We start from the raw sequence: 22,452 nt of genomic DNA on the forward strand, positions 1-22,452 counted from the left end.
GATCCCTTTATCACTTATTCAGCCTCATGCTTACAAATTACAAAGTCTATGGTTGGCCTCTATTATTAACCCTTATTTAGATACCCTAGGCAGCATGACATAGTAGCTGAAGGGTTAAACTTGGAATCGGGAAGATCTGGGTTTGAATCATGTTTCATCCCTTACCAACTGTGAATGGTCAAGTCATTTAATCTATCTGACCCTCAGTTTCTTCTTCTGTACGATGAGCATGGTGATAGCACTTCTCTCATAGGGGTGTTGTGAGAATCAGAGAGTTTAAGTATATAAAACACTTTCCTAACCTTGAAATGATGCATAAATACCAGATACCATCATTATTATCTGATGGGGATCAAGGAATGGAATCTTAGTCCTAAGCTAGAGGCATGGGGAGACATTCCTTCCAAACCAATGGAATGCTTCATCTAGCCTAGCTCTCACTTATTCCACTTCAGCATTCAAATTGATAGTCATTCTTAAGCAACTCATAGCTGTATTATCTTTTTACAGTGATATACAATTCTCCCTTTGGATAAGGTCAATTATCTAGAAGACAGATACTACGCCTGTCATATTCAGTCTCCAATGCCTTCCTTGTATGTCAACAAGCACCTCAACCAGGTTTCAGACATACTACCCTTAGGAGGAAGGTCTTTAGATGATCCAGTGGATAGAATGCTGCAGCTGGAGTCAGGAAGACCTCAGTTTAAAAGCTGCCTCAGATACTTGCTACTTTTGTGGCAAATCATTTGGCTTTGCTAAGCCTTAGTTTCCTCATCTATAAAATGGGAATAATGACTATAAAATTTAAAAAAAAAACTCCCAGGGTTGCTGTGAGGGTAATATTTATGAAACATTGAAATTTTTAAAGAGTTTTTTATGTATATATACATATATGCTACTATTTTTCTTATTTTTATTTTTACTTGGCTGATTTTTTTAGTCATTAAAACTCTTTTTATTATTGTGTAGAGGATTCATATAATATAATAAACCCCCAAAAATCTAGCATTTAACTGCTTTTTCTTATCTTAGTTATCAAACTGAAAACCTGGAGTTCATTGTACATTAAATTGGTCTTGGTCCACTCATGCAGTTCCCTTATCCTGGGACAGAGAAGATCCAGAAAGTGATTTCTTAGAATGATGTCTTTGGATCAGAGCTGATTTGGCTTCATTTTTCCCTTTTCTGTTTACAGCCAAATGGCCATTGTACATAAATCAGCTTAGCCATTAATGATAGAGACTCTAAAGTCCACTTCTCCCTCTTGGCACTAGTCCAGGTCCTTCATGATTTTTGCACATAGCCAAGAAGTCTTTCTGATTTCCCAAAAATCCAGGGAACTCTTTTTTTTTCTCTATTAGGATTCTCAGATCTTTGTTTAATTAGTCTTTGTTTCCAGCAAATTATGGAAGGCACTGAATGAGTGAATAGAGCATTAATTAAGTACTTTCTATGTGCAAAACATTTTACAAGAATGAAGGATAAAAATAGAAAAGTAAGCTAGTTCTGCTCTCAAGAAACTCATATTCTAATGGGGGAGACCACATATGGCAAGTTTCAGCAGCAAGTCAGATGCAAAGGTTTCATGGTCCTTTGGGTGCGGCAGCAAAGCAGATGGTCAGCCCTTTGTTTTGATGTCATTTCCACTGGTAAAATAACATCCCTTTCTGATGTTGGATCATTTGACAATGTCAAGGATGTTAGTCACAATCATTTTGTTTGGGGACACTTCTGTGGCTGTAGCCTCTTCAGGAGCAGTTACACCAGGATGTATCTCCCCATAGGGGATATCCCTGGATGGTTGCTGAGGGCGCTGTGCTAAAAGCAATGCTACTCCCAGGGTTCATGGACTCAGGGTCCTCAGATGTCTCCATCAGGGTCTGTTGCACTGTCACTGATCCATTGGGAGCCACGGTTACCATGCTATATTTCATTTGAGATAGCATCTTAATAGAATCTTCCAAAATCCTAGTACACACACACACACACACACACACACACACACACACACACACACACGCAATTGGGTAGAGGTGATTTAAAAAAAATCTTCCCCCTCAGGTTATCGGAAGCTGCTAAAGGACATGGATGATGGCCTGATCACATCAGGGGACTCATTTTATATTCGGCTAAATCTGAACATCTCCAGTCAACTTGATTCCTGTTCTATGTCAGTGAAGTGTGATGAAGTTGTACACGTCCGTGACACAATGTACCAGGATAAATACGAATGGCTATGTGCTCGGGTCGATCCATTCAACAACAGGGATCTGGAAATGGGAACTATCCCCAGTTACAGCAGGTGAGTCTAGCAATATAAAGGGGTCTATCCAGGGGTGGAATAGGAGCAGAAGGGAAAGGGCACCTGCTACATTTTTAAGTTTAATCTGCCTTATTAACATTTTCTCCTTCGCTTTTCTTAAATCTAACACTCTGAAACAATCAACCAAGCCCTGATTTGTAGGTTTTGCTGATTTGTGTGGCATGGAAAGTTTAACATTTGGCTCTCGGTTGCCAGTGTGCCCTTGCCTCAGCACCTCACTGGGGTTCTCCCTTCCCAGCTCATCTTGGCCTGAATGCACAGTAACACCTCTGGCAATGAGCAAATGTCTAGAGGGAATTGTGAAGAGACCGAGGAATCATGGGAATGTCCGACAATGGAAATGGGAATATGAAGGAAGAAAAAGGGTGAAGATGTTCACAGGATCATAGATCTAGGGCTGGAAGGGGCCTCACAAGCCAATCTAGCTCAATCCCCTCATTTTACAGATTTGAGAGGAAACAAGGTTCAGTGGATAGAGTGCTGAGTTAGTCCTGCCTTGAATAATTACTAATTTTGTGACTCTAGACAAGTCATTTAACCTCATAAGGCCTCAGTTTCCCCAACATCCAAATTAAGGGGGTTAGATTTGTTGGTATCTAGACATCACTTCCGATTCTAAATCTTTTGATCCTTTGAAGTCAGTAAGTCAGTGAACAAGCATTTATTAGATAGATACATAAGACAAATAAACATTTATTAAACAACTACTATATGCCAGGCAATTCTGAGAATACAAAAAAGGAAAAAAAAGTCCTTGTTCTCAAGGAACTTGCAGTCTAACAGAAGAAAACAAAACACAAAAGCAAGCTAAAAATATAAGTCTTTTAGGAAGTCATGAGGCAGAAGTGAAGAGGGAGGGCATTTCAGTCATGCAGAACAACCTCATGAAAAAAGAGGACAGTCAGCAGATGGATTGTCATTTATGAGAAATAGCAAAGCCAATATTACTAGATGAATAAAATGAAACCTGGAAAGGTGTGAAGAGGCCAAATCATGAAGAGCTTTAAAAGCCAAACAGGATACTTTGTTGGATCCTGGAGGTAACCATGGTCCTCAAATCATCTCTTCTTCCTTCTCCCAGAGCCCAGCAACTCCTTTTGGTGAAGCTTCAGAGGCTGATGCATAGAGGGAATAGAGAGGAAACCGAGAACTCTCACCACACACTAAGAGCGCTACGGGTAGGTCTGCTCCAACATTGGTCCTGCCAAACTCACAAAACTCCAGAGGAAGCAAAAGAGATCTGTCTTCCCCTTCCCTCTTCTCAGGAGCATCCTCACAAGAGGCAGAAAAGACTCCATTCCCTCATGCGAAATAAAGTCCCTGCAGTTTATCTTCTGTCTCTTTGAATAAATACTCCTTGTGTACTGTTTAGTGGCCCCTGTAATAACAACTTATATTATAAAAGCACTTAAAGGTTCACAAAGTGCTCACTTTGCAAAAAAAAAAACAAAAACAAAAACAACAATGAGGGGGTGGCTAGGTGGCATAGTGGATAGAAAGCCAGTCCTGGAGGAGAGAAGACCTGAGTTTAAATCTGGTCTCAGACATTCCCTAGCTGTGTGATAATATACATACATACATACACACACACACACACACACACACACACACACACACATATATATAAGGTAGAATTTTTGTATATTCCTATGTCTGGGGATTTGGGTCAGCGATACCATCCAGTCCGTAGCTTTTTGCTTTTTCTTTGTCCTTGGGAATCCCAAAGAATGTCATCGTTTTTAATACAATTTGATTAATAAATGAAAGGGAGAGTTTTTTTTCCTGCTTACGTGACCTGTCCACCTGTGGGAATGGGGAGGGATGGATGGGTTAAAGGACCTCTTAATTAGCAATAACCAGTTAAAGATGTCTTGGGATAGTCAAGGGAGGGCCTGAATAATGAACTCCTAAAAATCTATTTATTAAGCTGCCTAGTCACAAGAGAGCCATGGAGATCTCTATCCGTTTATCGGTTATGATGCTGACCTAACCAATAAACCTGATAGAATCCTTACCCCAAAATTGGTCTCTCAAGATAATTTTAAGAGTAACCGTTGTGACCCTGAGCAAACTGCTTAATCCCAATTGCCCACCCCTTGCTGCTTTTCTGTCTTAGAACTGATGCTAAGACAGAAGGTAAGGGTTTCAAAAAACCAACAATGCAACACTTTGTCCACCCTGAGGAGTAGGGTAGTCTGTTGGATACTTCTGCCCTAAGGTACGGAGCTGAAGTGATTTACCCAGGGTCATATAGCCAGCATGTGTCATAGACAAGAAGCAAACCTGGAGTTTCTGGCTCTGAGGCTGTCTATCCACTGTGGCACATTGCAACTATCATTGTCCCCATGTTACAGATGAGAAAACTGAGGCCCAAAAAGTTTCAGTGACTATTGATGTAAAGTCTGAACCCAGGTATTCCTAATTCCAAGTCTAGTACCTTATCTATCCATTATAACATTCTTCCTCCTCTCTTTAAAAAAACAAAACTTTATCTTCTGTTCTAGAATCAGTACTAAGGGAAGAGGCAATTAGGTGGCTCAGTGGATTGAGAGCCAGGCCTAGAGATGGGAAGCCCTGGTTTCAAATCTTGCCTTAGATACTTCCTAGCTGTGTGACCCTGGGAAAGTCACATAATCTCCAACAGCCTAGCCATTGCTGCTCTTTTGCCTTGGAACCAATATACAGTATTAATTCTTAGATGGAAAGTAGGGTTTAAAAACAAACAAACAAAGGCAAACAAAAAAAAACCAAGGCAGAAGAGCAGTAAAGTTCAGAAATTGGAGTCAAGTGACTTCCCTAGGGTCACATAATTTGGGAGTGTCTCCAAGCCTTTATCCACCTAGCTGCACCCCCCCCCTTCCCTCCCATCTTCCAGAACCTCATCCCATGCCAAGACCTGGGGTAGATCTGGATAATCTCCCTACATAGCTGCTTTCCAAGTCCTCCTTTCTTCAGCAAGAGAAGGCTTGTCTGTTGGTCTGAAAGTTTCTCTGTCACCTTAGGCTGCCTACACTGACTAATTTATTCCTATATCTCTCAGGTCCCTTCTTCTTCCTTGGCACCTACTTTCCTCTCTGTCCTGGCTACAGGCAGGATATTGGCAGGACACTCTGCCCTGAAGATGCCCTTTTGCATAGGCTTCCCTCCTAGGCTTTGCCATTGAAAAGCGAAGTGGGAATGACTGAACCAAGCCTGCTGGCAAGTGATATGTGGTCTTCATTCATTCCATCCTGTAATCTCCATTAACAGGCACAGGTCACCTTCCCCTGAGCTCTGGACCCCTTCCATTGCACCCATTATGTGTTCTCCTTCTCTGAAAGCCTCTGATTCCATGAGAGTTGAGCTTCTTCTCCCTTAGGTCTGAATGTCTTAAGGTTAGAAATATTTCAAAAATGATAAATGGTGCCATCCTCAGGAGTTTTGGATTAATTGATTGACAAACTGGTTTCAGAATACTCTGCAGCCGGAGGAGCCTCTTGCAATGAATGACCCCCGGGTGAGCCCCCGTCTCTCAAGAGCCAGCATCCTTTTTGGTCAGCTCATCCAGGTAAGGCTATTCAGAACAATCTAGGGTTTTGGTACTTCTATATGCTTTCCCCATGATGCTTTTTATAAAAATGACAATAATACTTTTAACTTTCCAAAGTCCTTTGACATCTATTATCTCATTTTATCCCTGCAACAAACTCATGAGATCATAAGATCACAGAACCATAAACTAGACGTGGAAAGGATGTCAGATATTTTTAGGACAGATATTTTTGTACCTAGTTGACTAATAAATTTATAATAGTAGTAGTAGTTCACATTTATAGAGAACTTTAAAGTTTGCAAGATGATTCACATCCATCATCTCCTCTGAGCTGCACAGCAGCTGTATGAGACAGATGTTATTATCATTTTATTACACAAATGAAGAAACTGAGGCCCCCAGAAGTTATATTCTGCCCAAGGTCACAGGTAATATCATATGGAAGATTTGAGCCCATGACCTGCAAATCTAAGGCAAGCATTCCTTCCACTATGATGAGAACAGTAAGAAAAAAAAGGATTTTCAACTATATCCCATGATGATGAGGGCAGTTGGAAAATGAGACCATTTTCTATTGCTACCTACTCTAGACTATTCCTGTGGGGGCTATTTATTCTAGAAAATTAATCTGTCAATCAATAAATGTATTAAGCACCTACTGTGTGTCAGGCACTATGATAGGCACAAGGAATCCAGAGACAACAATGAAAAAGCCTCTGTACTTAAGGTGATGGGAAGATCCAATTATACCTGGACAGGCTTATGATTGAAGGTCATTTATTCACAGCCCTCCCCTTCCCCCTGTATAGAAAACAAATCATTTCAGGGCTAGTTAAATACCAAAGCCTGGAGATCTGGTCTTGGACCTTATAAGGGTGATTGGTCCTCTGTTTTCTGTTTTTGTTTTTGTTTTGTTTTTCAGTTTGTTAGTCGATCTGAAAACAAATACAAGAGGATGAACAGCAATGAACGAGTCCGCATTATCACTAGTGGCCACCCAGGGAATTTGGCCCGAGCCTCACTTGATGTTATGAAACCCTTGTCAGAGAAGCATGAAGGTAAGAAGAAGTGCCTTCTGGGTGCCCATAGGGAAACCAGAAACCCGTAGGTCAGATGTCTATGGAAAGACACTCAAGAGAACCCAAGTCCCCTTGTCTATGGCAGGAAACACAGGGAAGATAAAATGCTCGTCATATCCTAGATGGAATGGTTCCAACAAGGAAGACAGACTTTGGGTCTGTCAGGATCGAGGAGGAAAGGAACAGTTATGGAACACATTAGTCTGAGGAGGAGAGGAGGGCTCTCAAGGCTGGAGTTGACATCCACACAACTGCTAGTGATTAGGAAACTACTTTGACCTTTGACCAAGAGGTGATGGACTCAAGTTACTGAATGAGACATGGGTTTTTAGACACAGCCAATGTGGAACTCTGTCTTGCTTGACTATCTATACTTGTTTACAAAGGCTTCATTTTCCTTTTTCTCTGAGAGGTGAGGGTGGTGTGGTTAGCAAGGAGGGAGAGCTATGAACAAAATTGCTAGGGGGTGGGGAAGAAAAGAAAGAGAAGAGAGTCTTTGAAACAATATTTTTGAAATGCAAAGACAAGAATAGATAGAAGGCTAGAAGGAATCACAGGCCAGCAGGACAACTCTGAAAAGTAGTATTGAATTATTCTAAAAGTAGAATTGACTATATATATATATATATATATAATAAGAGAAGCAAACGAGAGTGATTCAAGGTTTCTTGTATTTACCTTTCGGTTCTCTGTCTGTGAGCAGGCTCATTTTTATTAATGTTTATTAAGTACAGAACATTTTAAATGGGGGGAACAAAGCACAGAATACTTTGGCAAGGGAAGAACAACCCCTGCCTATGGGAAGACAGGGTGTCTCTGGATGAACCAAAAATCCAGGTTGTTACTAACATTTATTAAATAGCTACTGTGTAGGAAGCCCTTTACAAATATTATCACTTTTGATCCTCACAGCAATCCTGTAAGGGAAGTACCATGTTGATCTCCAATTTACAATTGAGGAAACTGAGGCAGAGATTAAATGAATTGCCATTGATTATGCAGCGAATAAGGGTCTGAGAACAGATTTGAACTCCTGACTCCAAGCCAAGCCCTCCATTCATTGACCACCTAACTGCCTCTTTTTTCCCCAGAGCTGAGAAGAACAAGATAACTAGTTTCCTAGAGCAGGAATTCAAAAAGGAAAGGCAGTAATGGATCAGGAAGCAAGATATGGGGGCATGTTAAAGTGGACTGTTTGTCTAACTCCACCTGTTTCTCCAAAGTTCCATTCCTTTTTGGTGGCTTCCCATATTACCTATTCCTACCTTGGCCCAGCAAGACCCTGGATCATATTCGTTATGCCCCTTCCTGATTCAATAGTGCCAGTAAGGGCATGGATATAAATCTACTCAGAGGGGCAAGACCCCATCACCATTATTTGTATCAGGCTGTGGTTTCCCTCGTCACACACTAACTAAAAATCTGTGGCAGCCAGTAGCACCTGAATGCTAATGTTAATTGGAACTGTTTGCTGTGAAATGTTTATTTATTGATTTTTTTTTCTTCCACTGAATGCTTCTTGCCATTTTTCAAGCTGGTGAAGGGGATATTCTCAGCACAGGGATGGCTCAGGGTCAGGGAGGGAGGGAAGAAGGGATCCAGTCTCCAGCACCACCACCAACTATCTGGTTGGGGAATGTTTCTTCATCCTAAACCTGATGGGGTAAGACCAAGGGGTGGAAGGGATGTATGGGACGGAGCCAAAATGAAGGTCAGCCCCAGAAGAAAGCTCTGTGTTAGTTATGTGCAGCCTGGTGGTCAAGGAAATCATCTCCTGGAACAAGCAAGAGGTCTTCTGTTGATCACATAACTGAGTGGCTAGAGAGTGGCTGCAGAGATGCAAGCCACGGTGGTGCTGGGAACCAAGAACGTAGGTTTTCTCCAATCCATGGTTCTACATTTCCTTCTTTTTCCACTGCTCAGGAACAGCCAACTTAGACTGACTGTTCTTCCCTTGCAGATGTAGATTCTGAAAATGATCTCAACAAGAGTCTCAACCTGATCCCTTACAGCCTGGTACGCTCTTTCTACTCTGAGCGGCGACGGCCCGTCCTCTTCACCCCCACCATGCTAGCCAAAACCTTGGTACAAAAGCTGCTCAATTCTGGAGGGGCCATGGAGTTCAACATGTGCAAGCCGGGTGAGTGAGGTGGGAAGTGTAGCCCCAGGACGTGGACGTCAGGAGAAACCTTTGGGTCCATATTAGTCCTGTACTGGTTTTCAGCACATATCCCCCAGCCTCCCTTTCCTGTGGAGGTGAGTTAGTGCAGAAAATGAATGAAGTCAGCACTTAAATTATGACTCATCCTCAGGGAGTAAGTGGCACTCCAGGCTGGGCAAATAATAATGATACCCCATCTTTGTTTAGCATCTAAGGCCTCCTGTACACCTTATCACATTTATTCACTTAAAATAAACTCTTTTATCTTCTGTCTTGGAATCAGTACTCTGTGTTGGATCCAAGGCAGAAGATGGGTAGGGACTAGGCAATGGGGTTTAAGTGACTTGTCCATGGTCACACAGCTAGGAAGTATCTGAGGCCAGATTTGAACCCAGGACCTCCCCTCTCTGGGCCACCTGGCTGCCCTCCAAATTTACTCTTTATGACAACTCTATGATGTAGGTAGGCTGGTATGGTGCCCACTTTACAGGTCAGAAAGCTGAGCTATTAATGTTGCAATTTGCTCAAGGTGAGAGCAAAATCTCAAACCCAAATCATAGATATAGAGGTGTAAGGTCAAGTCTATTCCCTTCATTTTAAGGTTGAGGAAGATGAGCTTCAGAGATGTTAAGAAATTATACCAAGTCAAATAGGTAAATGTAGTAAATGACATAGGCAGGATTTGAACCAAGAGTATGTCCAAATACAGCCTACTTTCCATTGCCTAGTACTCCTCCTACCATGCCATGTTCTTTTCCCAATACTCTTCCTACTAGGCCATGCCATCTGAAAGAAAAAAAAAGGGTGAAAATGCTCCCGATATTTCATTCTGTGTCTTGCTCCTTATGGAGAATTGGGAGAGACTTCAGTCTACCTCTCTATACACAGTAATATATCATTTACCATTATATCTTCTCTAGGACCTATCTTGGTGCATTACACATTTTTTTGTGGTTGCTTAATGGTTTTTCAGTTGCACCCAACACTTAGTGACCTCATTTGGTGTTTTCTTGGCAAAGATCTTGGAGGGGTTTGCCATTTCCTTCTCCAGCTCATTTTATAGATGAGGAAACTGAGGCAAACAGGGTTTAAATGACCTGCACTGGGTCACACAGCTAGTAAGTATCTAGGGCCAGATGTACCTTCCTCACTCATAAGCCTGGCATTCTATCCACTGTGTCACCTAGCTGACCCTAATACATATTATGGTCGCTATTTAATAGATAATAAATTTAATCATAAATAGTATGTTTAATAAATATTTTAATCAGTGAATGAATGGAAAGGGGCTAAGGTTTCCCAGCAGCAAAGCAAGTGAGCAAACTCCCTCCAGCGAATTTATGTCCAATGCTAATAGGTCTACTCAGAGGAACCATGTCTCTCAGCATAGCTAGAATAGCTGAAAATCGCACACGCTTCCTTTCTGGCCGGGGAGATGACTGCCCTGAGATGCTTCCTCCATACCTCGGCTGTGCAGCATCCCATGAACTTCTCAGACTCCTCCCCTTTCCCCCCCCTCCTCCACCCCGCCACCCTGCAGTCCTGGCCACAGCTCTGCCACCTGTGACTCACATCCACACCACAAGGATGTGTGTAAAGACAAAAGAGTTTCATTTCATGTTTCAGGACAGAAGTATTTTCCAGCTGACGTCCTGCCCCACACGTGGCTTTCGTGAAGCCTTATTTTTAAATCCCACGTCACAGCACTGAACTCCAGGGCTCGGTCCATTCCACCTTAGCCTGGCCCGTGTTCCCCTCAGTTATTCATCCGGGCCTGTTTGTGCCTGAAGGCTCCTCTCCGGGCCAGATGTTGGCCCTTCAGGCTCTTTACCATAGTCTTATCCATCCACATTAAGCCATTTTGCCTTAGTAACTGCCAGTGGGCTGGAAAACTTGCTCACTGACTTCCCCCTAACCTCATCTCCACCATCTGGGTCTGGTTGAGCTGTGAGCTTTAGGCCCTTCCATAGGTTGTGATTATTGGCCACTCTGGCTCTTTGGTGCCTCATGTGGAATTTGGGCTAATTAGCACCTAGAATCCTGGGGTTTAAGAGGTTCTTTGGTCATCATCTTGGTCAACCTCTTCATCAGATAGAGGCAAAGTGACTTTTCTAGGATCACACAACCAGTTAGCAGCTAAAACTAAAGCTCTGGGATCCCTGACTCCTTAGTCAGACTTTTCTACTATTTTTCTATCACTGTGTGCCTGGCCTTTTTTTTTGCACAGTGCCTAGAACATTGTAGGCACTTAAATGCTTTTTGGTTGTTAGCTTAATCAAGGTTGGTTAAAGGAGAATCTTCTGAATAATTGAGGTGACTGGACTAAAAACTGGGAGAGGGGAGGGAGCAAAGAATTCAAGTGGGAGAAAACACTCTCCCAGTAGACCTAGTATTCCACATGGACAGAAACTGGATCCTTTTACTGTCTCACACCGCCATAGAGCCAGAACCATCCTGTTAAGGAAAACTCATTGTTGGTATGTTGATCAATCAGCAAAAAATTGAGGTCATCTAGTCCAAGCCTTCCTTCATTGCCAATTTTTTCTCCACATTATCACAGATAGAATGGACATTTGTCCTTTGAAGAAAAAAATCTGTAACTATAATCGGAGCATCATGTCAGGTTTTATAAGAATAACAGGGAACCCTGTTCTTCTAGTTTCTTTGAGGAATCAAGATACATGTGTGTGTGTGTGTGTGTGTGTGTGTGTGTGTGTGTTACTGTGGAAATAGTACTGGCTCTGCATTGAGAGGATCTGGGTTGAAATCTTACCTCTGATGTGCAACCTCAGAAAATTATTTAAGTTCCTTGGGTCTGTTTCCTCATCTTTAAATAAGGGATTTACATAAGGGATTTCAGAGATCCCTTCTAGCCCCAGGGCTATGATCCTTTGAAAGAGAGAAAAGAAAGAGGAGAGTAAAAGGAGGAGAAGAAAGAAGAGAAGGGAAGAGAGAAGAGGACAAGATGGGACAGAACAGGAGGAGAAAGTAAGGGGAGGGAAGGGGAGAGGAGAGAGATGGAGGGAGAGATATAGGGAGAAGGAGAGAGAAAGGAGAGAAAGATGGAGGGATGAGAGAGAAGAGAAGAGAAGAGAAGAGAAGAGAAGAGAAGAGAAGAGAAGAGAAGAGAAGAGAAGAGAAGAGAAGAGAAGAAGGAAGTGGAGGGAGAGGGAAGGGAAAAGAAGTAGAAGGAAAGAGAGGAGAGGAGAGGGGAAGAGAAGAGAGAGGAAAGAGATGGAGGGGGAAAGAGAGAAAAGAAAAAAAGAAAAGGTAGATATTAAAAGGGAAGGGAGAAGAAAGGAGAGGAGAAAGATGGAGGGAGGGAGGGAGGGAGGGAGAGAAAAGAGAGGGGAAAGAGGGATAGCTAAGTGACCCAATGGGTTGAGAGCAGGCCTAGAGACATAAAGTCCTGGCTTCAAATATGGCCTCAGACACTTCCTAGCTGTATGGCCCTGGGCAAATTATTTCAGTCCCATTGCCTGGCCTTTGTTGCTCTTCTTCTATTGGAACCAATACTCAGTACTGATTCCAAGATAGAAGATAATGGTTAAAAAATAGAAAAGAGAAGGGAAGGAAAAGGGGAGATGAACGAGAGATGGAAAGAGGGAATAAGGGAAGGGGAAGAAGAGGAAAGGAGAGCAGAGGAGAGCAGAGGAGAACAGAGGAGAGGAGAGCAGAGGAGAGGAGAGGGATAAAATTGCAGAGTGGATAGAGAATTGACCTTGGAGTTGGGAGAACAGGTTCAAGTTTCACCTTAGATTATCTGACTTTGAACAAGTTACTTGAACTCTCAGTGTCCACAGGCAACTCTCTAATATTATAAATTGCAGAGCAGGTACCCATCTGCAATAGTAGCAGGAGTTTCCTCTCCCAATAAAATTATATTTTAATCCAATATGTAGAGTATACCAATTTAGAGTCTTAGATAATTGTCTGTGTGTATTGAATGGTTATTTACCCAAAGTCACATGGCCAGTATCTTGAATCCAGATCTGGATGACTCTATACCAGCTGCTTATCCATTATGACATGCAGTTAATTATCATGAACTATATACAGATACATATAATGTACATATACAATATGCATATATCATACATATATACCTAATTTTCATATATAGAACAATTAATAGTAATTGATACTTAGAATGGTCTTGATTTTATTGGTCTAAGTACAGATTTTGTTTTCCCCATTTTATGTATTGCCTTCATGAAAAATTCCTTCTATGTTGATTAACCCTCCAATGATGAATCCTTCCCCTACTTATGTAGGCTGGTCTTTGGATAGTAAAGACACAGGTGTCTGTGTATGTGAGAGACAGACAGACAGACAGACAGAGAGACAGAGAGAGAGAGAGACAGAGACAGACAGAGAGGGACAGAGAGAGAAAGAAAGGGAGGGAGGGAGGGAGAGAGAGATTGTCTCAAACTCATACTTAACTTTTCCAACTTAATAAGAGCCTGTAGAACTTACACTTTGCTTTCAACTTTGAAGAATCCAGGGTCATCTCCGTGTTGCCATGGACCTTAAGAATAGGCTATTAGGGCATATGTGCTAAATGTCTCGTGAGTGGGGTAGGCAATAAGTAAGTGGTACAGGAGTTTAGAGGAGGGAAAGTTCATCGTGGTTTAGGTTCTCGGGGAAATTTTGATAGCAGAGGTGAGACTTGGTCTGAGCCTTTGAAAGATAGTCAGGGCCCTGGATATTATGCAACAGTAATGACATTTGTGAAGCAATCAATGAACATTAATTCATTTGTACCTCATAACAACCTTGAGTAGTGAGTACTACAGTGGTTAATATCCTCATTTTACAGATGGAAAAACTGAGACTGAAAGAGAGTAAGCAATTTTTACAAGGTCACAGAGCTAGTATTTGAAACGAAATCTAAAAATGGACCCTCCTGACTTCAAGTCCATTATGCTCCCACTACAACTAAAACCTTGTTTTCCTCCTCTCCAGATGTTGTAACAAAGGAGGAGTTCTTGAGGAAAGAGAAAACAGAAACCATCATATTCTCCCGGGAAAAGAATCCAAACACCTTTGAATGCATTGTTCCTGGCAATATTGAAGCTGTGGCTGCCAAGGTGACCAAGGGTTGGATATAGCTGTCTGTGGTCTGTCTGTCTATGTGCATCTTCCTTTCTCACAATCTATTTGATGCCATCTTGATAAAGACCAAAGTAGAAAGAGGTGTTTCTGTTTCTTTCCTTCTCCTACTCCCAAGTTCTTATCCACTTTTCCTCCATTCTTTTTCATTGTTCCCTTTCTTCCTTTAACTCCAAACTAACTTTCCCATTATACTGGCCCTTTTCTCCTCCCTTTCTCCAGCTTCTTTATTGCCCTTGTATGCAGGACTCCAGTGTGTGTTTATTTAGCAGAACCATCTTCTATTTTTAATGGTTTTCAGTGTTTGTGTCCTAGTTCGCATTGTTAGGTACGTGTGTGTCTGGTTGTGATAACAGGGCCAGAGATAGAGAAAGAATGTGTCAGTGAGAGACAGACAAAGTGAGAGAGTTGGTGTCAGGCACGACATTTGCTGAACAAGTGGAAAGTGGGAGATTAGGATGGTCTTTGGCAGGGGATGAGAAAAGGTATACATACACAATTTAAACAAACACTTTGGTTGTAGTGTTTTCTGGTCCTCAAGTGCCCATACGTTGTAGAGCCTCTCAGTCCTAAGCATGGGGGCTATTCCTTACCCTAGACAAGAAAAATGCTCAAATTGAGGCCAATGGCATATCCTAACTGTGGGAGACATAAACTCTCAAAGTGCTTTTGGCCATCTCAACAAAATGGAACAGTTACATGTAGCTAAGTGCTAGGAATTTTCCATCAAATGCCCATCTTCGGTCTCCTTCCCATTTTGACACAAAAGACAAAGTCTTGGGCACAACCACCTGTAAGTTTACATAGCACATGTTATTATTTTAGGGCTGTTGTCCTCAGCGATAAACTCTGTGATGAGCAATAAGAATGACAGGGAAAGATCATTGAGCATCAATTTAGAACTAGAAGGGATGTCAGAAGCTATCCAGACCAGAGGTCTGCAGCTGCAGTACTGTTGGGTGCTACCTGAACCAGATTAAAATGTAATTGGGAGGGGAGGGGGGCCTAGAGATAAGAGTTTCTGGGTTGAAATCTAGCCTCAGACACTTTCCAGCTGTGTGACCCTGGGCAAGTCACTTAACTCCCCATTGCCTACCCCTTACCACTCTTCTCCTTTGGAACTAATATATAGTATTGATTCTAAAGTGGAAAGGTAAGGGATTTTAAAAATGTAATTGGGAGATATTTAATAAAATAAATAAAAATACAGTAAAAGATAGCATTACATTTTCAAACTAAGACCTTATGCAGCCCACAGGGATCCTTGTATACAGATAAACAACCCCATTACTATTTTATTTATAGTTTGACATAATTGATTTATACCAATATCTCCTTCACATATGCTCCTAAATCACCAACAGGTTGGAGACCAATTAGTTACGTGTTAAAGGATGAAAGGTTTGCAAAAACTGTTGCAAAAACTGAGAGATGCAGACCTCAGAGAATGATTGACAGGAGCATTGACCAAAGCCCATCAGAACAGTTTCTGGCCATGGTTTTAAATAAGGATAAATGACATACCAACCCCTTCACTTCACAGATAAAAAAAACTGAGCCCCAGAAATATTAAGTGACTTGCTCTAAGTGGTAAGTGACATAGCCACGAGTTTGCAACTAAAATGTATTTTTGGCCTAAAGATAATGTCAATCCAATTCCAAAGGCATTAAAAGCCTGCTCTAAGTCCGGGACCATGCTAGGCACTGGAGCTACAAATATAAAAATGAGAATTCTTGCCCTCAAGGAAATTAGACTCTTTTAGAGATGACATGTACACATACAAGTATATCCAAACTACATATAGAATAAATGTAAGGTAATTTCAGAACCAGACACTAGCTGCTGGAGGACCTAGAAACGTCTCTTGTAGAGGCAATTCTTGAGCTGAGCTTTTGAGGAAACGAGGGATTCTCAAAGGCCAACTAGGTGGATAGAATGTTGGACCTGGAGTCTAGAAGACTCATCTTCATGAGTTCAAACCTAGCCAAGACCGTGGGCAAGTCACTTAACCTTGATTGTCTTCGTTTCCTCATCTGTAAAATGAGCTAGAGGAGAAAATGGCAAACCACTCCAATTCTTTACCAAGAAAAACCCCAAAAGGGGTCATAAAGCAGACCACAAAGAGCTGAACATGATTGAACAACAAAATAGAGATTCTCAAAGGTGGAGACAAGAAGAGATCTGAGTTCCAGGAGTGGGGGGCAACTTATACAAAGGCATGGAGGTAGCATATTAAATAGTAGAGTGCTGTTTTTGTTTTAAAAAAGAATCAAGGGGGCAGCTGGGTTGTTCAGTGGATTGAGATACAGGCCTAGAGATGGGAATTCCTGGGTTCAAATCTTGCCTCAGACACTTCCTAGCTGTGTGACTCTGGGCAAGTCACTTGACCCCCATTGCCTAGCCCTTACCACTCTTCTGCCTTGGAACCAATACACAGTATTGATTCTAAGATGGAAGGTAAGAGTTTAAAAAATAAAAATAAAAAATAATCAAGAAGGTTGATTTAGCTGGACATTAAAGTATGTAAAGGGGAATAAAAGAACTTGGATGAAAAGGTTTTAAAATGGCAGATATAGAAATTAGTTCACATTTGATTCTCAACTAGAGTTGAGAGCCACACAGTTCCTATCCTTGAAGAGCTTCCATTCTTCTAAGAGATACAACATGTAAACAGATAAGTGTTTATTTAGTCATTTCAGTCATATCCAAGTCTATGTGACCCCATTTGGGGTTTTCTTGGCAAAGATACTGGAGTGTTTTGCCATTCCCTTCTCCAGCTCAATTTACAGATGAGGAAACTGAGGCAAAAAGGCTTATGTGGCTTGCCCAGGGTCACATAGCTAGTCATTGTCTACGGCAAGATTTGAACTCAGACCTTCCTGACTCCAAGCCCAGCACTCTATCCATTTTGATGTCCAACTGCAAAATAAGTACGTATGAGAGAGAGTTCCAACAATGCTAAGAAACCTATGAACTGAATCCTGAAGGAAGCCAGGGTTTGTGAGAAAGGAGAGCATTCCAGGCCAGCCTTTGCACAATTAAGACAAGAAAAGACACTTCCTGATCAGCCAGGGTCAAGTTATAGTTCGCTTTTAGAATTGCTGGGTCCATGTACTGAAAAGACATTCTACAATAGCCCTGCAGGGAGATTCAAAGAATTAACCAGCCCACCAAAATGTTCACCAACTAATAGAAGTCTCGAGCTCTTTCTACCCTGTTGCAGTTATCCCAGGGATGTATTTGATGGCAGCTAGCATCCTGTATCTGAGGTACCACCAAGGGCCATCAGTCATCATTGCCATTTTTCATTAAAGAGCTTACTTAGAGCCTAATTTATTTCAGGCCCCTGGGCTCCTGGTCTAACATGGGTGGCCATGCTCTGTAATGCATAGACGGCTGAGGAGTATTAAGTGTGTCTCCGGGTGTGTTGGTCTAAATTGCATTTGCACTTTCATTTTTCATCTCTAGTAAAATGGTTCTTTTAGCTTCTGGTTTTCACTGGCTCCCCAGCTGCTGAATTGCCAACAGCAGTCCTTTTCCTGTGCCCGCCTCTCCATCAGATGTACTGTCTACCATTGCACACAGACACAGACACACGCATGGATATTCATACACATGCGAGATGGAGATTTGTCCTCCAGTGACACTGTGACGGTTTTATTTCCAGAATAAACACTGCCTGCTGGAGGCCGGGATAAGCTGTACAAAAGACTTGATCAAAGCAAAGATCTACCCCATCGTTCTCTTCATCAGAGTTTCAGAGAAGAATATCAAGAAATTCAGGTAATATCTAAGGGAGTTTTTACAGTCGTATGTCAACCAGCAACTCTGCCTGTGAAGCTCATGCTGGAACTGCCCCAGGATGTCTTCCTGGGCATTTGGAATGCTTCCTGCTCTCCTTGTGCATGTGGGTGGTTTCTCAGGCACTCCCCCAAAAGCCTCCCATTGCCCCTATCGGTATGGCCATCCTGATTATATCTAGAACAAATGCCACCCCAAGGCATGTCATTCAATGCCCCCATGCATACAGCTTTCTGACTCCTGACTCTGCCTCCCTCCCTCTACCCAAAGTGCTCTCTACTGAGCTTGCCAAACTTGGCAAACTTCCTTGATTTTAAAAACTCTGCTTAGAACTTATTTCCTCTGTGAAGGATTTCTTGATCATCCATATTGAATGGCTACACATTCTCAGAGCACTTATGAACATACAATACCTCAGTAATTAAGTGGTGTCATGGAGACAGTATTGGATTCAAATCCTGAGCAAGTGACTTACTTTCTCTTAGGCCCAATTTTTTCATTTTCTTTATTTCCTTCCTTCCTTCCCTCCTTCTCTCCCTCCCTTTCTCCCTTCCTCCTTTCCTCCCTCTCTCCTTTTTTCTTTTTTCTTTCTTTTAATTTCTTTCTCTTCCTTCCTTTATTCTTTCTTTCTTTCTTTTTTCTTCTTTTCTTCCTTCCTTCTGTACTTTCTCTCTGTGTCTGTCTGTCTCTCTCTGTCTGTCTTTCTCTCTGTGTCTCTCTGACTCTCTCTCTCTCTCTCTCTCTCTCTCTCTCTCTCTCTCTCTCTCTCTCTCTCTCTCTCTCTCTCTCTCTCTCTCTCTCTCTCTCTCTCTCCCTCTCTCTCCTCTCTTTCTTTCCCCCCCTTACCTTCTGTCTTAGAAGTTCTAAAGCAAAAGAGTGATAAGGACTAAGCAATGGAAATAAAGTGACTTGCCTAGGGTCACACACCTGAAACCAAGTTTGAACCTGGAACCTCCCATTTCCAGACTTGGCTCTCTAACAGCTAAACTTCTTAGTTGCTTCCAGTTCCTTCATTTTCCTATGAAGATGATGCTATTAGCAACTCCCTCACAGTGTTATTGTGAAGATCAAATGATTTAAATATCTAAAGCACTTTGGAAATCTTAAAGTGCTCTATAAACATTAGCTATTATCAATCAACAAGCATTCATTTATTTGTCTATTTTATGTTACTTTTAAAATATATTTATTTAGTTTCCCATTTACATGTAATAACAATCATTTATCTATTTTTAAAAACATTTACCTTCTATCTTAGAATCAATAGTATCTGTTCCAAGGCAGAAGAGTAGTAAGAGCTAAGCAACTGGGGTCAAGTGACCTGCCAAGGTCACACAGCTAAGAAGTGTTGAGACCATGGTTGAACCCAGGACCTCCCATCTCCAGGCTCAATTCTCTATCCACTGAGCCACCTAGCTGCCCTTCAATAAGTATTTATTAAGCAACTATTATGTGTTTTCTTTAGTCATTTTCAGTCATTTCCAACTCTTCATGATCTCTTTTGGGTTTTCTTGGCAAAGATAGTGGAATAGTTTACCATTTCCTTCTCCAGCTCATTTGACAGATGAGGAAACTGAGGCAAACAGGGTTAAGTGACTTGTCCAGAGTCATACCATTAGTAACTGCCTGAGATCAGATTTGAATGCTACACATCTGAAAAAAGAAGATGAAAATTAAATGGTCCTTGCCCTTAAAATGCTGATAGTCTATCAAGCAAAATAGCATATATATATATATATGTATATATTTACATATGTATACAAACATATATGTGCACATACGTATTTATTTATATATACACCCACATATATATGTGTATATATATAAACAAAATACATAAAATAGACCCAAGGTAGAAAGTCAAAAAACATTTATTAAGTGTCTACTGTATGCCAGACATTGAGAATAAAAGATAAAACTAGGATAATCTCCACCCTCAAGGGATTTCTTCTCAACTGGGGAAAACATGTACATATGTTAGTAGAAACCAGATTTCTACTTAAAAACAAGCAGGAATGAGGTAGTGAATAGAAAGTCAGTCACAGTCAGGGAGATTTGCTTTCAAGGTCTATCTCTTGCATACTGACTCTTCTGCTATGGGCAAATCATTTAACTTCTCACTGACAGGCGATTCTGGAAGGAAGCTAGGAGGCTCAGGTGTTAGAGTGAAGGGTGTGGAGTCAAGGAGACTCATTTTGCTGAGTTCAAATCTGGCCTCAGACATTTAATAGCTGGATGACCCTGGGCAAGTCCCAAAGCGCTCTTTGCCTCAGTTTACTCATCTGTCAAATGGACTGGAAGAGGAAACAGGATATCACTCTAGTATCTTTGTCAAAACAAATGGGGCCATGAAGATTTGGACACAACTGAAAATGATTTCATAACAAAAAGACAACTCTATAAAGACTAAAGTTCAGAACAGATGCACATCTACACTGGTGGGAGATTCCTTACCAGGGAGTTCTATATACTGATGAAATCCTGAATGGAAAAAATACATATACAAATACAATGTAGATATACAAATATAATACAAAAACTACATATACATAATTTAGGGGGCCAAAAAAGAAACTAACCACTCAGGAATATTAATGATAATTATTGTTAATATTAATAACATACTGATTAACATGTAGTAATGCCTTATTAACATAGAATGATGATGGTGGTGGTGGTGAGAGTAATAACAATAGCTAACCCATCTAGTATTTTTAAGTTTTCAAACTTCTTAATATTTTTATCTCATTTTATCCTCACAACCATCTTTGGAAGAAGGCACTCTTATTTATCCCCATTTAACAGATGAGGGCAACAGAGGTTGAGAGAGGTCAAGTAACAATAATTCTAGTTGTATCATTACATTAGTTTATGTTCTAATAGTATTGATGATAATAATACAACCTTGGGAGGTTGGTGTTATTATTATCCCTATTTACATATGAAGCAACTGAACCTGAGTAAGTCAAGTGACATCCTAATTATATTTATAACATTACATTCACTTGTTATAATTTCTATTATGTATATTTCTATAATGTGCATATGAGTATATACTATATATATAATTTGTAATGGATAATGTGATTTATATTATATTGTTGACAAAATAGCTAGCATGTATATAATGTTTTAATGTTTGCAATGCACTTTACAAATCTTATCTCACTTAATCCTCAACAATACCCCTTAGAGATAGGCGCTATTATCACCCCATTTCATAGATGAGAAGAATGAGACAGATAGAGATTGTGACTCACCCAAGGTCAAAGGAAAGAGATAAAACATGAGCTGAACTATGAAGGAGGTTTAACATTCTAAGATTCTAAACACAGAATGTTAAAGCTGGAAGATAATTGCTTGGGTTCTTAACTGAATCAGGGAACTTAGTTTTTTGAGAGGAGATTGCTTTGTTTGTTTTCTTTTTTTCTAATATTTTGACATAGCTAAGACCCAATTAGTGCTAATAATAAATTCCCAAGAAGTGGTCAGATTATTTGAATTCTCATCACATATTTGCTTTGGGCTGGAATCTGTTACCATATTTTTATGTACAATTATATTTTCAAATAAGTACAAATTTGATTAATGCAATCATTTCATGGGGTTCCTTCATTATTTGCACTAATTGAAGCTTTCTTCAAGCTATATTTAAAAGAACTGGTTTCTTTTGTAATCTTAAAAATTTCTTTTTTTACATTTAAAAAATGTCATTCTGAGCAGCAGTATATAGGTTTTACCAGGATCCACAGTCAATAGTTTTTATCTTTTATCTTTACCAAGTCTATAGTTTGTTTTTGTTTTTTTTACCAAAGAGATCCAACACAAAAATAGATTAAAAATTCCTATGCTCAAGATCATCTTGTTTCACCTTCTTATTTTAGCCATGAGGAAACCAAAGCCAAAAGAATTTTAACCAAGGTCTCAAAGCTAACTCTTGGCAGAGGTGGGACTAAAATCCAAGTCTCCTAATTTCAAGAGCAGTAGACTTTCCCTATACTACATTGTCAGTGATGGCAAACCTTTTAGAAATGGAGTGCCATGACTCTCTCTGTCTCTGTCTCTCTCTGTCTCTGTCTGTCTCTCTGTCTGTCTGTCTGTCTGTCTGTCTGTCTGTCTGTCTCTCTCTCTCTCTCACACACACACACACACACACACACACACACACACACACACACACACACACGCTGAGTATGCCCCAGCCCCTCCACCCCACAGGGGAGAGAGGATCCACTCCCATTGTGCTTCTGGACAGAGGGGTGGGTGAAGTGAGGAATGTCCTCAGCTAGTGTAGAGAAGGGGAGGGAAGTTGTCTGGCTCTCTGCTCCCCTCCAGCTCTGCTAACTGTGAGCCACCACCCCCTTATCCCCTGTGTACTCCCATTGAACTGCTGGGCAGAGGAGCAGGGGAATGTGAAAAAATGCCATCATGTGAGGTGAA

General features: G+C 41.0%; 1 protein-coding gene across 1 annotated transcript in view; it reads left to right on the forward strand.

The window, feature by feature from the left end:
- The window catches only part of CARD11 (caspase recruitment domain family member 11), a 142,792-nt gene that overhangs the window by 116,855 nt on the left and 3,485 nt on the right, over positions 1 to 22,452 (forward strand). The window contains exons 17-23 of the mRNA XM_007498411.2: positions 2,065 to 2,305; positions 3,408 to 3,504; positions 5,778 to 5,873; positions 6,781 to 6,916; positions 8,898 to 9,077; positions 14,064 to 14,188; positions 17,879 to 17,994. Coding sequence (XP_007498473.1) covers positions 2,065 to 2,305; positions 3,408 to 3,504; positions 5,778 to 5,873; positions 6,781 to 6,916; positions 8,898 to 9,077; positions 14,064 to 14,188; positions 17,879 to 17,994 — 991 coding nt within the window. The remainder of the gene's footprint in view (positions 1 to 2,064; positions 2,306 to 3,407; positions 3,505 to 5,777; positions 5,874 to 6,780; positions 6,917 to 8,897; positions 9,078 to 14,063; positions 14,189 to 17,878; positions 17,995 to 22,452) is intronic.

The sequence above is a fragment of the Monodelphis domestica genome, chromosome 7 (assembly GCF_027887165.1).
Source record: "Monodelphis domestica isolate mMonDom1 chromosome 7, mMonDom1.pri, whole genome shotgun sequence".
Lineage (NCBI taxonomy): Eukaryota > Metazoa > Chordata > Mammalia > Didelphimorphia > Didelphidae > Monodelphis > Monodelphis domestica.